A 15010-nucleotide genomic window follows, 5' to 3' on the forward strand; every position below is an offset into this window, starting at 1 on the left:
TGAATAGAACCACAGTTCACGATGAAAAGAAAAGTGACTTGAATATAGGCCAGTAGACCAAGGCTGGCCCACATCCAGACCTTAGAATGAAGTGTTGAAGCACTCAGCTGCATTCATTAATGGGGGAAAAAAAAGTCTTTTTCCATTTCTGTGTCACTGTTCACAGCCAGGCTACGGCGCAGTCTTGCTTTATGCTTCAGGAAGGCATGGCCTGAGCCAGGCTGGGAGCAGAGGGCAGGCAGGTATTTGCACTGGGAGGTGACTTTGAAGGCAATGAGATTTGGACCCCACCCTTGGGTGACAGTACCCCTGGAGGGGCGATGCACAGCCATCCACACTAGGCAGAGGGTAACCTGAGCCTTCTCGAAGGGACTGAAAGTTTCATAAGCATCATTGGACTGAAAATCAAGAGACCGAGCTGCTTCCTCATCTTGCCTCGCAGGAGCTGTGAGGCTTAGGCAGAGTTCACCATGTCTAGGCCTTCCGGATGTATAGATGGTAGATTGTGTCTGCCCCAACAATGAGATTCCATGAATCTATGAAAATGGTGGCAGTCATATAACGAATTTCTCCTGAAACCTTGAGATATGATTAATTCCTAAGAAAAGAAGCAAGTGTTTCATCCTGACATATTTAAGTCACTTTCATTTCCATAATCTATAATTTCAAGATCTTTTGAAAAAGGTGGTAGATTCACTTTTCGTTTCTTTTCTTTTCTTTTTGCCTTTGTGTGTGTGTGTGTGTGTGTGTGTGTGTGTGTGTGTGTGTGTGTGAGATTAAAGGAGGGAGGCTTCTTTGAGTGTCCTTATGGCCCCTTTTAAATTATCTGAATTTGTGTTGTAAATAGCGAGAAGCCTTGACAAGGTATCAGCATTGAGTGTATATCTTCTTAAAGCTGAGTAAAAAGCAGGTTGTCTCCTGAGAGCTGCTTTTTTAAAAAAATATTTTATTTATTAATTTGGGAGAGAGAAAGAGTACAAGCAGGGGAGGAGGGGCAGAAGGAGAAGGAGAAGTAGGCTCCCCACCGAGCACAGAGCCTAACATGGTACTTGATCCCAGGACCCTGAGATCATGACCTGAGCTGAAGGCAAATGCTTGACTGAATGAACCACCCAGGCATCCCATGAGAGCTGATTCTTGATCTGCTCTTGTTATATGCTCCTAACCCAGATGGCCTTATGGGGAACATGCTCATAAAGGCTGCAGAGGGTGCTGAGGGTGTGTCACCTGAAAACATGAATAGCAACCTAGAAAATTAAAAATATACTGAAAGATTGTAGAACACGGAATTTATGAGCTGAGGCAGCATTGGACTTAAAAAAAAAATTAAGACATTCCTATTTGGATATAAGTGGATCCACCAGTTCTCTTGGAAATGTCCCTTCTCTGCACATGTAGACCAAGTCACAGGTGATCAGCCATGAAGGCAAACCACACCAAGAGGTTGTTCTGGTTGTTTAGTGATTTGCAGTCTGCAAAAATATCCTGCCTTTATCATTTGTTGATGGCTTCCACTAAAGTAAGAATGGTAGGATGGTCTTCTGTGCTCACTAGTGCTCAGCCTTTCTGTGTAGTAGAAACGCTATTGGACAAGGAGCCAGTGTGCTCTTCCCCTGCCATCTATCTGTACACCCACGAGCAGGCCATGAAGCTCCAGGCCTCAGTTTCCACATTGAGTAGAGTGGGGGTGGGGCAAGGGCTCAGCCAGCAGAGGTCTTATAGGCCCTTTAGCTCTGAGAGTCTTTCTAGCTATGATGCATTTGGGGGAGGGAGGGGTCCCGACTGTGAAGCTTGATACTGATGGTTATTTTGAGTGAAGAGGAGAGCTGGTTAAAAAAAAAAAAAAAAAAAAAAAAGTTCAGGAAATCAGGCCTGGGAGCAAATGTTAAAGAAAAGTTTGCTTGGGATGATGAAGAAGAGCCCTGATTTATAGAAATTTGCCAATTTCCATGGTGTACATGTTCCCACTGAGGCCAATCTCAAGCCACCAACTTGGTGTTATTGGCTCACAAAATTCCTGAAAACTCACATTGACCTTTCTGAGCTTCAAATGAACCAGACCCAGCATACCCTGCTCAAACCCAGCTTCTTACTGCGGCCCTCGTGGTCCAGCTTGGTCGCTGTCATAACACAAATACTAGAAGCATGTCTTAAGAAAGAGAAATCAATTTTCTCCCTGTTCTGGAGGCTAGCAGTCCCAGATCAAGGTCTGGCCAAGTCAGTCCCTGGTGAAGACTTTCTTCCTGACTTATGGACAGCTGTCTTCTCACTGTGTCCTCATGTGCTTACAAGGTACTCACTAAGCCCACCGTGTTGGAGCCCTAACCTGATGGCTTCATTTAACTTAATTACTTCTGTAAAGGTTCTGTCTCCAAATACAGTTACACCAGGGTTAGGGCTTCAGTACACGAATTTGGGGCCGTAGCATCTGCCTACCTCGTCAACCCTGTTTCATGCTCCCTCTGATTATGGCACTGCTGCTACACTGCCTGCAAGCCCTCAAGTACTCCAACTTTCATCCCAAGTTGACCTTCTTATTAGCTAATCCTTCTATCTAGGACTTTCTTTTCCAGATCTTGACTAGTTACTCTTTGGTCTTAATCTCAGTATCTCAGAGAGGCCTCACCTGACCATCTAACACTAAAACGGAACCCCTCCCCAATCATATCTCATCACTCAGTTTATTTCCTTCACTGTCCTTACATCATCTGAAATGATCTTGCTTATTATCTGTCAACTTACTTATTTTCTGTTTCAACATATAAGCTGCAAGGGAATAGGCACTTAGAACAGGGCCTGCTCATGGCATGTTTGTTGAAGAATGAAATTAAGAATAGGGCAAGAGTTAATTGTTTTTATTGCAAGATGGAAATGATAAGCATTAGGGAAAAGCTTGACTCTGGAGGTTTATAACATTGGTTTCAGAATTCTTTTCCTTTTAAGTTGGCATAGTTCTATTTTGATGTGGAGACAAATGTAGATAGACTTCTTAAGACAAAATAGGGACCAGTCTTTTCTTCAAAATGAACTATTTGAGGAGTGCCTGGGTGTCTCAGTCAGTTAGGTTTCTAACTCTTGATTTTGGCTCAGGTCAGGGACGTGAGATCAAGCCCCGCCACCAGTTCTATGTTCAGGGGGGAGTCTGCTTGAGATTCTCTCTCCCTCTCCTTCATCCCTCCCCCCTCCCAAGTTCTCTCTCTCTCTCTCTCTCTCTCAAATAATAAATAAATCTTAAAAAAAAAAAAATAAAATGAACTATTTGAAAGACCACTGAGCCAGGAAGAAGGAGCAGGAAGAAAAAGGAAAGACACAGTTGACCTGTTCATTTTCTAAGGGTGTAACACAGGAGGATAAAAACCTTCTTGTGTGATTGATGCTTCTCAGACTTCAACGTGCAACCAAATCCCCAGTGTTGCAGCTTGGGGATCTAGCTATAATGCAGATTTGGACTCAGCAGGTCTGAGTGGGGCCCGAGGGTCTCCATCTTAATAGGCTCCAGGTGCCATCGAGGCTGCTCAGTAGACCATGCTCGGACACGCTTTGCTCATCTGGGACCACCTAGTTAGGCACCATAGTTACCTGAGAGAAATGCAGAAATCTCAGGCTCTGCCCGGGCCAATGTAGTCAGGATCCACAGTGTAACAGAATCTCAGGTCACTGAGATGTAAATTCAAGTTTAGGAAACACTGCTCTAGAAAGTATGAACTGCCAGGCAGGTCCTGAGGGACTATATGGATTGAATGATGACCCCCCATGCCCTACCCTAAAACATATGTCAACACCCAAATCCCTGGATCTTGTGAATGTGATAATCTTTGGGAAAAAAAAAAAAAGTGGGGGGGGGGGGTTCTTTGCAGGTGTAATTAAGGATCTTAAAATGAGATTATCCGGGATTACCTGGTGTGCAGGTAATCCATGTGCAATCACATGATGTGTCCTTACAAGAGAGGCAGGGGGAGACTTGAGACAGACTGAGGAGGATAAGGCAACATGACCACAGAGACAGAGATTAGAGTGATGAGGCCATAAGCCAAGGAGGCCAAGAAGAAACTGGAGAGGCAGCGGAGTCTCTCTTAGAACATCTGAGAAGCACCGCGCGGCCGACACCTTAATTTCAGCCTCTGGCCTTCAGAAGCATGAGAGAATCTATTTCTGAGGTTTTAAGCCTCCCAGCTATGGATAGTTATGGCCTTCCAAGGAAACTGGCTCAGTGAGGAAAGGTGACCCCTCACTGAGGCAAGAGCTTGAGGTGTAAATGGGGAGTGGGCAACTCAGCTCCCCCAGAGCTGAATAAAATGGTCCATGAAGCCCCTGAACCTGTGGCTTGTGCTAGAGCAATTCGGGAAGGTGACCAGGGATTGTAAAAGAAAGAAAATAGGTAACAGAGGTTCCGAAAGCACAAAGAATTGTGGAAGGAGGCTCTGTAGAAGAAGAAGAAAAAGAAGGATGAAAAGCAAATACAGACCAGATTCGCTGGAAGAGAACAGCAGTCCTGGGCCAGGAAGCAGGGTGGGGGTTCCCTGAGCACAGTCCTCGGTGCACCTGAGACAGGAGGCAGGGCAGTGAAAGGACTATCTGGAGAACTCATGTGGCAGGCCCTGCCAAAGATCTATGAGAAGCCGGGATGCAGGCTACTGAATTAGAGAGGATTACCACTACTACTGAATTCTATGATGGAGAACAGGGGATAATCACATTGAAATATGATGAAATGTGCTTTTTTGGATTTATTTGGAAATGACTTAGAGCTGTAAATATGCACAGTGTTACCTCTCCTGATAACCAGTGGGCATCACATGCAATCACTAAGCACAAAAATACCATATATTCACTATCCTTATGAATTGGGACTGATTGTGGAGCTAAGGGAGGTTCTTCTGGAAGATGGCCTCTTTGAGGCTAGGTGTTCCAGGGGACCAGCTTTTTGGCTCCAATCATAAAATGTTCAACTCCTGGAGTGCCTGGGTGGCTCAGTGGGTTAAAGCCTCTGCCTTTGGCTCAGGTCATGATCCCAGGGTCCTGGGATGGAGCCCCGCGTTGGGACCGCTGCTCAGTGGGGAGCCTGTTTCCTCCTCTCTCTCTGCCTGCTTCTCTGCCTACTTGTGACCTCCATCTGTCAAATAAATAAATAAAGTCTTTATTAAAAAAAAAAAAAGGAAAATGTTCAACTCCTTACCAACCCATAAACTTGTGGAATTTCAAGTTATAAGGGGGTGTCAAGGTTTATCTAGTCCCAACTCCCTAATGAGCAGGAACTCTCTCCCTAGAAGCCCTGACCAAGAAGTGTACCAGCTCCCCTGGTTTGGCCATTTTTGTTGTTGTTGTTGTTTTGTTGTTGTTGTTTATCTTTTAAAGTTTATTTTATTTAAGCAGGGAGGAGGGGCAGAATGAGAGGGAGGAGCAGACCCCTTGCTGAGTAGGGAGACTCAGGACTTGATCCCAGGACCTTGGCATCATGACCTGAGCAGAAGGCAGAGGCTTAACCAACTGAACCACCCAGGTGCCCCGTTTTTCTTTTTTTAAATGTCTAGCCAGTTCATTCACTGACTCAGCCTGGGTCAGTGGCTCATTTTAGAAGGTGTACATATGATACCAATTATTTTTGTGAATTTAGTAGAACTTGATTTTCTTAGTGACTCAAATATTCTTTCACCAATGTTCTATCCACCAAAAGTGTATTGAGTTCATGCTATGTGCCAGACACTAAGATGACTAAAACATGAATGGCTAGAGAAAATATATTGATTAATTTACTTTGACTCCTTCATATAGCCAAATGGATATAACTCGTTTGATTTATCATTGCCTGGGGGTTGGAGAGACAAGACAGAGTCCCAAGTCACTGTTTTTAGACTTATTCCTGGAGTAATCTGGGTGGTGGAGCTCAGATAGGGGCAAAGATTCATCAGTATTCTAAGGACATGATTTTCTGCCACTCTTCCCCCCAATTTTAATAACTATGCCAATGAAACTTACAGGCTTTATATTTAAATTTATATTTGATTTTACAAAGGACCAAATCCCACTTTTAGTCAGTGTAGCATACAGGGAAAAAAATCAGAGATTTTGGGATAAGTCAGAGGCTCAAATTTCTAGGTAAGAAAGTGTGGGCAAGTTACTCTTTGAAAATCAGTTTTATCACCTGCAAAATGGGGAATAATCTCTTGCATGATTGTTGTGAGGTTTAAATGAGATAAGCTGGACATGCAAGTGCTTGAAGATGGAGAGCAATTGCTTGTGACAACTTAATGATTTTTTTCTTTTTTTTTTAACTTAATGATTTATAACATTTCCTTCTTCTCCACACTTGCCTCAGAGACCACACACAAAGATGTGTCAGGCACTCCTGCATTATCACGAGCAGAGAGTTCATTTTTCTTTGTGTGTTTTTGATTGTTTCACGAGTTACATGAACAGTAAAAGCACCAAGCTGCATTTGGGGAGGGTGGTAAGCATGCCAGAGAGAGCATTAATTTCAAGAGGGAAGGGAGGTCCTTTGACCTTAGTGATCCATTAGTTTGAGTATAAAACCAAGGCCACTCAGAGAAAAGGATTTGCTTCAGTATATGTATTGGTTTGCCTACAAGTTAAAATAGGGCATAAAGTGATAATCTGTGAGTGAAAAGTGGTCTATGAACACATTTCATGCCCTTGCAGCAGTAAGTCAGGGCTACATACAGGCATATTAGTGTTTGGGACTTGTATTCTGCAGTTGATACGCAGTGAATGCCCACATCGTCCCTTCAACAGCCAAATTGCATGTCTGACCTGTGAGTGAAATTGCCTTACCCACTCAGTTTATTAGAGCCTAGATATAAAGGGGGAAATGGTGTTATGTTTATGAAGCAAAATAACAAGTTTGAATGAAGGCATTGAAAATGACTGTAGAAGTCCTCTGGTGAAATCTGCATTTACAGATGGTCCACTGAGGTTCAGATTGGAGAGAGGACACCGCAGTCATGTTTGGAAGATGGCCAGCTAGGAAGAGAAGTTGGGCTGGGTGAGGTCAGACTCAGAGCTGGGATCCCTGGGAGGAATTCTAGATGTGGTCCTTACTGTGTGACATTGGACAAACCACTTGACCTCCCTGGGCTTCAGTTTCCTCATCAGTGAAATGGAGACTTCTCACCTTCCTCACAGGGTGGTTGGATGGGAAGGGGGCACCAAAAAAATGATGGATGTGAAAGGGTTTAATGTTAGAGACTTAAGCCATGGGCCCAGTCCAGCCCAAGGATGACGGATCTGGCTGGCACTGTGTTTTGTGAACATTGAACTTGAATGCCTTTAGGTCAGAATGCTTCTTTTTTCACACAAGCTCTATTTACAGCTGGCCTGATCATCTGATTTATGTTACCTGCCTGGCTCCTCTAGACATTCTGATTCAGGACCCTTAACAACTTAGAGACTACTGTATAGGTAAAGCCAGCTTCCTGTGTGTGTGAAGTAGGTGCTATCATTTTAAGGGGTTCTCAAAGGCACTGCCTCCTTTTCCCTCCTCTCTTTCCACAAGCTCAGCTTGTTGTTGCCTATAATGCTTTGGGGAAATCCTCTAGACAAACAAAAACCTGTGTTGGAAGGGAGGATAACATTTCAAGCCTTAGCTTTGCTTTATCATTTATAATTTAGGTAGATCTAAAAACCAGAGGAGAGGGGTGCCTGCTTGGCTACTGTGGTGGGAGTACATGACTGTTGATCTCAGGGTTGTGAGTTTAAGTCCCACATTAGATGTAGTGATTATTTAAAAATAAAATATTAAAGAAAACAGATTGGTTAAAAGCAGACTTAAAATTTTTTTGAGAATAGGTTTTGATAAGAGAACTTGAGACACTCACCATGTGTGTTGGGGATGTGCAGGTATGAGAGGGAAACTCTAGCAAGCAGGTAGCAAAGGGGTATACGTGGCTGGATGGGTGGGTGACTTTTTCTGGAAATGAGGATAATACTTGCTTCATAGTATTGCTGGGAGAATTAAGTGAGAATGTAAAGAACTTAGAAGAATAAGAAAGTAAATGCAGTCATTCTTGTTTTCTTGGTCTGAAAGAAGAAACACACTTTCACAATAACCTGGAGTGGGAAGGAGGCAAAGGGGTATTGTGTTCACCTACTTATCCATCTGAGCTCAAATAGGCTAGCAGAGGAAGCTTGTATGCACTGTGTCTGGTTGGGTTTCCTCCATGCCAAACACAACAATTTGGAAGTAATGAAAGACTGAAAAGTTCATTCATATCTGGAATCCTTGCCAAATGTAGAATTTCCTTAACAGCTGTCCACCATAGTCGGCTTCTTAGCCTTTTCCAATTTGGCCAAAATAGAGATGATTTTGTGGCCATCATAAGGTCCAGTTTGCCTACTGTGTGTTTATAGTAAATTACTATTTTTTTTCTTCCGCTCTCTTTTTTTACATAGTACTGCAGCTGAAAGGAATTGAAATTGTGCAAAACTAGAAATGTTCCTAGTGGTTGGGGAATAGCCTGATGGAATCTGATAATTTCCTCTTGAGGGAGATGTTGACGTCCACATGTTAGATCCCCCACCTTATACTAAGAGAAATTTTATAGCGCTTTCCCATGGACTATCTCTTTTTGAGAAAGATTCTCCAAACATACCTGTGTGTGGGGTGAGTAAGGCAGAATCATCCAGATTTTATGGATGAAGAAACTGATATATTTCCTGTGTCATATTTCTTGGGTAAGGAGACAAGGAATGACAAGTCTCAAAGGGGGCTTGCCTAACATCACAAGATGGGAGAGCTGGGAAACTGACTGTCCTTCTCAGCCTTCCAGCAGTGAGTCCTGTTGCAAAGGGGCAGCTCGATGAAGGGGCCAAGGGCTTTGGAAGGAGTGGTGGACTTGAGGGCAAGTCTCCCAAACTCCCTGGGTTTCTGTTCTCATGAATACAATGTGGGGCTTCCTGGAGCAATCATACTAATGTGAGAGTCGTCATGAAGCTTAAAATGGGAAATGGATGTAAAAGCATCTGGCACATCTTCTGCCCTCTCTACTGCATGTGAAAATGTTTGAGGGTGTCATGAGTCAACATAACTGCTGAGCATCATCATTATTGTGCCTATGCTTATTGAGAAGTTGTCCTGTACCAGACACTGTCCTAACAGCTTCACATGAATCATCTCTTATAAGCCTTACAGCAACCTTCTGAAGTAATTATTATCCCCATTGGATTGATGAGAAAACTGAGGTATGGAGAGATTGAACAGCTTGCCCCAACTATACATTTAAGAAAAGGCCGAGCCTAGATTCGAGGCTTTATTGCCTCCTTATTTAGGAGGTCATAGAGCTGAAAGGAATTTAAAAAACCACTTGGGCCACAGGCTCAACCTCTAGGTCTTGTAATTTCAGATCTTCATCATAAGAAATATTTTACTAATACAGTAGTCCACGCTATCCATGTGGGATGCCGTCCAAGACCCACAGTGGATGCCTGAAACCACAGATAGTACCAAACCCTATACATACTATTTTCTTCCTGTACAGACATCTCTATGATAAAGTTTAACTTATAAATTAAGCACAGTAAAAGATTAACAACAATAGTTAGTAATAAAAGAGAACAATTTTGACAACAGATTGTGATATGAGTTGTATGAAAGTGGTTTCACTCTTTCTCAAAAGATCTTACTATACTGTATGAACCCTTCTTCTTGTGATGGTGTGAGATGATAAAATGCCGGCATGGTGAGCAGAAGTGAGGTGAGTGATGCAGGCACCATGACACAGTGTTAGGCTACTGTTGACCTTCTCATAGTACTTGCGAAGGATCATCTTCTCCCTCACTGCTGTTGACCATGGGTCTCTGAAATGGTGCAGAGTGAAACCATAGATAAAGGGGGACTACTGTAAATTAAAAATACTGAAGTTTGTGAAACGTTTACATTTGGTTATAATAAGAGTGGATTCAAGGTTATTCTTATAGTAATTTTTATAATTATATTCTTATAATGATTCCCATTTGTTTTATGCTTTAAAATACTTTCTTGATAGAAAAAGAAGGGCAGAGTATACTTAACGGCCTGGACTTGGACCAGGTTGATTTGTGTGAATGCATCCTCTTTGGTTGAGCTGGTGGAAAGAGGGTATGACCATTGGCTCCCTAGACATTGGCCAACATCTGCAAAGAGCTGCAGAAAAGAAATGAGGGCGTTCACTCAGGTAAGCCCTATCTGTTGAGCCCTGGAGAGTTCAGCCTTTGACTTTGCTTTTCGTGAGCTAAGTCCAACTAAAGTATCACAAATTCCATGTCATTCATTACTTTGATGGAATTTAATTGAGCATATCCTTCTGCAAGTATGGGTGAAAGATTCAGTCACAGAGCCCAGATGATACAGGAGACTGAGGAGGGTTCAGCTTGTATTCTTTCTTGTGGGCCAATGCCATACACTTATGAGAATATTAGTACCTTGATTAGCCAAAGGTGCTATTTAGAAATAAAAATGACAACTTCCAACTGACATTTCTCAATATGTGGGATGATCTGTATGGCATTATTTTCTCCTTGGATGAGAAAAAAGTGGGATGTCAATGAAAGCAGAGGGAGCAGTGTCCAGTACACCTGAAGATAGGAGGGCACAACTGTCTTCATGATTTCACCACAGTAGAGTCTTTATACATGCATTTCACTGACAATTTCTTTGAAAACTGGTAAAAGTTGAATCCACAGCACATTCAAGATGATAATTAAGTACATAACAATGAGGCAAAATTCTGAAAACAGGATTTTCAAATATATGTTGATCAACCTAATGAAAAATCAATGATACTCCCAATTCCTTAAGCAAAGCCTGTACAAACATATGAGGGTTGTTAGTATAGACCAAGCAGAATGAAAAGTTGAATAACTACCAGGATAATTTGATTTTGGGAGTCTTCTTGGGTCATTCAAACCAACACTTTCCCTCTTCCTATCCTTCCCTTGTCCTCCACCCCCATATCTAGTTTTCCCCAGCATATTTTTGTATCTACAATATTTCTGTATAACTATATAAACCTTCCATTTGACTTTGACTGTGTAAACATTGGCCTTGGCTACATGCATACATACAAAACACAGTAGATGTTCCAAGGGAACTGGATGGGCAAAGTATACTGTCTGAAGTCTGTTTTCCTCTACCCTGCAGCTCCAGCTAGAGGCCAAGTAAAGTGTGTGTTTATAGTCATCAAGTGAATTAACTTGGGTACATTAACTATAAAATCCTGGCCTTTCTTACTGGAGTCTGAATTATTTGGATGATTGTCCAGACCTGACTATGGACATATCCAGGTATACAGGTATATTTCTGTGTATGTTTAAGCCATATAAATGATCCATATTGTTCCAAGTTCAAATATTTCCTTCTTTACTAAGACCTATCCTTGAATTCTTAGAATACCTGCCTCCCCTTTACTTGGATTCTGAGGTCACTTAAATTATGTATAAGCAAGAGTGTCTGTTCAGTGATATCCTTCTTCCAGGGTAAATATACAGAATCAGAATGGGGGATTGGGATGGATTACAAAAGAAATAAAAGAGCTCCTACTCTCAAGGTTCTTATACTCTCATTTTATTCTCATCTGTTGTCCTATTACCAAACAATAGGATGAAAAAAATATTCAAATGTTGAGATGGCACTTAACTCAATAGCAAACATTTACTTACTTGTAAATGAGTTTACAATTTTTAAATGGCATTCAGTAGATACAATCATACTGGCTATTAACACAAGTAAAGTGGTATTTGGAAAATTAACTTGTCTACTTGATTCTTTATTTTTTAAAATTTTTATTATTCCTTATTTATTTTAGAGTGAGAGCACACAAGAGTGGGGAGAGGGGCAGAAGGAGAGGGAGAGAAGTTATCTTAAACAGGCTCCACACCCAGCATGGAGCCCGACACGTGGCTCGATCTCACAACCCTGAGATCATGACCTGAACCGAAACCGAGAGTCAGATGCTTAACTGACTGAGCCACCCGGGGCTCCATACTTGATTCTCTTTAAAGAACTAATTTACAAGGTGTGCATTTTATCCGTGGCTATGTATAATGATTCAATAAACTCAATAGCTGTTAAATCTCTGAAGTAACTATTAAATTCGAGGTAGGATAAAAGATAATTGCAAGACCTCTACCCTGACCAAGTTCTCTACTGATCTGTTGCTGTTAACTTCGGAATCACGGAAAGAAAGAGAGGGGGAAACTGTTGAGGGAGAAAGAGGTTGGAATGGGTTTGAACCCACTAGGTTGTGGAATTAGATGTAGATGTAAAGGAGCTCTCCTCTCAAATCATTGGGGCCATTGTAAGAGTTCATAGATACCATTATTTAAAGTTATCTCTTGACTAGCACTAGTGGAGCTAAGCAATGATGCAAACATGAAGAAAAGAATTTTTATTTGAATTTGAAATGCACTGGGTGATTTTTCTTTTCCTACAGCAGATGTGTGGTCCTGATTATATTTTACTCAGGCTATTACTAAGTTACTTTATATTACCCAAATCTGTGTCTATTGAAGTGGGAGTGAGTGGCTGAGGTATAAATTGAGACCCTGGGAAAGGATAGTCCCCTATTTAATTCTGCCACAGACAGGTCACCTGTGGGTAATCAAGAGTTAATTGAATAATTCATAGGAAACATCAAATGTTGAATTTGTAAGCACTTCTCCAAAGAATATGAATGTCATGGAGCTTACCACTGAAAACTAAATCAAAATACTTCTATTCACATTAGCATACAGGTATGTTGGGCCCTAAGTACCTGGACATCATGCTGGCCTTTCTAATGGACTTGAGTGTTTCTGCCCCAGACATTGAAGTGCTCTTGGGGCAGGGCAGTGGAGATTTTGTGGGAAGGAGGACATAAGTTTTGCTGATGACCTACTTTTTCCAAAGCATGTTTTGTGGGATTGACTATTTTCCCTATAAACTCTTGGCCTCTATTTTCTCCGGAAATCTTGTTCTCTGATTTGGAAAGAACAGGTGAGCAATGTCTCCTGACTTGCTGACTATCCATATGAGGTATGCCTATAAAATGGCACAGGCCACCAAATGTTCATTGTGAGGATGACACTACCTGGTAAAGACGGATGATTTTCATGTGAACTACTGATGAGAAATGCTCCAGAGTAGGTACTGATCAATTTTCTTTAGTGTTTGAGGCACTTTTCTGAATTTCTTGGGATAAAAACCATATCCAGCAAGTTGCTAGTTTCATCTGGGTGTAAGGACAAGCCATATGTTTTCCGTAAACTTTCAACACACTCTCCTTGCAATGTCTGCACGTGGAATCGTCTCAGAAGTGTAACCAGGACGACTTTCATCATCACCATGGCGATGTATTTTCCTGCACAGCTACGGGGCCCAAAACCAAAAGGCTGAAAATACCTGTAGGGAACCTATGAAAATGATCAGACAGTTAGCCAGAGTCATGCAGTCTTTCTTTGATTCACCCTGAAACCACCAATCGGTCAGAACGCTGTTATAGGGTCCAAACCATACTGTTCCTTCACTGAGATGCATGAATGTAACTCAAATAAGTTCTTTTTTTTATCCAGTATGATTCACCCCGTGATATATGCCAACTTGGACAGTCCCTGCTTTTGCTTTTCACATTAATTTGCTGGGATAAAGCAATGCACATCATGTTATTACAGCCAATGTTAGCATACTCAACTAGGTCTGTGTGATAGCCACAGCTTTATTACTCTACTGCATTTCACCAAGGCAAAGATTGTTTTTTTTTGTGCAAAGGTGTTGACTCCTGGCCCATTAGTGTCAAGCATCCAAATATTTTTAGATATGCAAAAAATTAATGGGGACCACATCTGTCTGTCTTGTTACCATCTGTGTTTACATAGTACCTGGGGCATAGTATATGTTCAATAAATTTTTGTTGACCCGTTGTCAGTATAACATGGGTTGATCACATAGAAACAGAATGAATTAGAGAACTGGATTAATTGGGATCAGATTTATACATCATATGCAAATGGAAAAAGAGGAGGATGAGGGAAATATCTGGAAAATTTTGGTTAATAAACATCATTGCCTAAAATTTGACATAACTGAAGCAGAATCTACACTATATTTCAGTGATAGAAAAAGCTGAAGCTCTTCTAGGTACTGAATTCCATTTAGAATGGGAACTAGGGTTCATTGGGCCATTTGGCTAACCAAAGGCAGACTGTAAAAACTAAATCTCTTGGTCGCGTTTGATTTCCATCTGAAGCACAACTGGATTTTCCTTTGCTTACGTGGTACCAGAGTTGGATCTACATGGTTACAAAGGGACAAGTTGAAATGGGAAAGTAGTTGGGTTAAACAACATTTGTCTCATGGCAGCCAAATTAAGGGCTGGACCTTTGACCCATTGTGTGGCCACCATGTGGATGCTTCTCAGAGCTGGAGACCCAGCATTGTTGGCTTGAGGACGGTAGTCTTGTCCTAAGCTAGAGGAAACGTGCTTCTGGTGAGGCAAGAGAGGGAAACAAGTAAATAGAATGAAATGTACATGGTGCAAACACAGAACCAGAGAGGATTTAACAGTTGACATTTTTAAGAGTGGCATGCTTAGTTTTAAGGAAGAGCTCTTACATTCTTTGCAAAGTTTTCAAGAGTAAATTCATTGGGCTTGGGGAAAAACTCGAGTCTATGCATTCTTCCAATATTCAGGATAATGTTAGTCCCCTTTTTCACTGGGTAGCCATCGATGACATCATCCTGTAAGGCTTTGCGCATGACCAAGTTCACAACAGGCTGGTACCGCATGCTCTCGTAAATAAAGTTCTCCACCACTTTTAATTTTTGCATATCATCAATCCTTACATCTCTTTCACCTGTGGGAACAGGTAAACAGGACAAGGAGGTAATGGTAGTTACAATATGTGATGGGCATTAAAACTCCCATAGTTTCCACAGAAAAGTCTTCTCCTGGCTGAAAATAATTTTTTTTTCTAGATTCTAATGCAAACCAGCAACCTAGGCTGAATATGTCATTTGGTTCACAGCATGTTTTATACAAATTCA

At 41.7% G+C, this 15010-nt stretch overlaps 1 protein-coding gene across 6 annotated transcripts in view; it reads right to left on the reverse strand.

The window, feature by feature from the left end:
- Nucleotides 1-9617: 9617 nt before the first annotated feature.
- LOC125105151 (aromatase) overlaps nt 9618-15010 on the reverse strand; it is a 109988-nt gene continuing 104595 nt past the window's right edge. For 5 of the 6 annotated variants that reach the window (XM_047738318.1, XM_047738319.1, XM_047738316.1 and 2 more), the window contains 2 exons: nt 14579-14820; nt 11915-13380 (listed from right to left, as the gene is read on the reverse strand). In XM_047738318.1, the coding sequence (XP_047594274.1) occupies nt 13132-13380; nt 14579-14820 (491 nt within the window). In that variant the 3' untranslated portion in view covers nt 11915-13131. Of the gene's footprint in view, nt 9811-11914; nt 13381-14578; nt 14821-15010 lie in introns of those variants that run through there. The other variant, XR_007128819.1, reaches the window with a different exon arrangement.

The sequence above is a fragment of the Lutra lutra genome, chromosome 7 (assembly GCF_902655055.1).
Source record: "Lutra lutra chromosome 7, mLutLut1.2, whole genome shotgun sequence".
In the NCBI taxonomy this organism is placed as follows: Eukaryota; Metazoa; Chordata; class Mammalia; order Carnivora; family Mustelidae; genus Lutra; species Lutra lutra.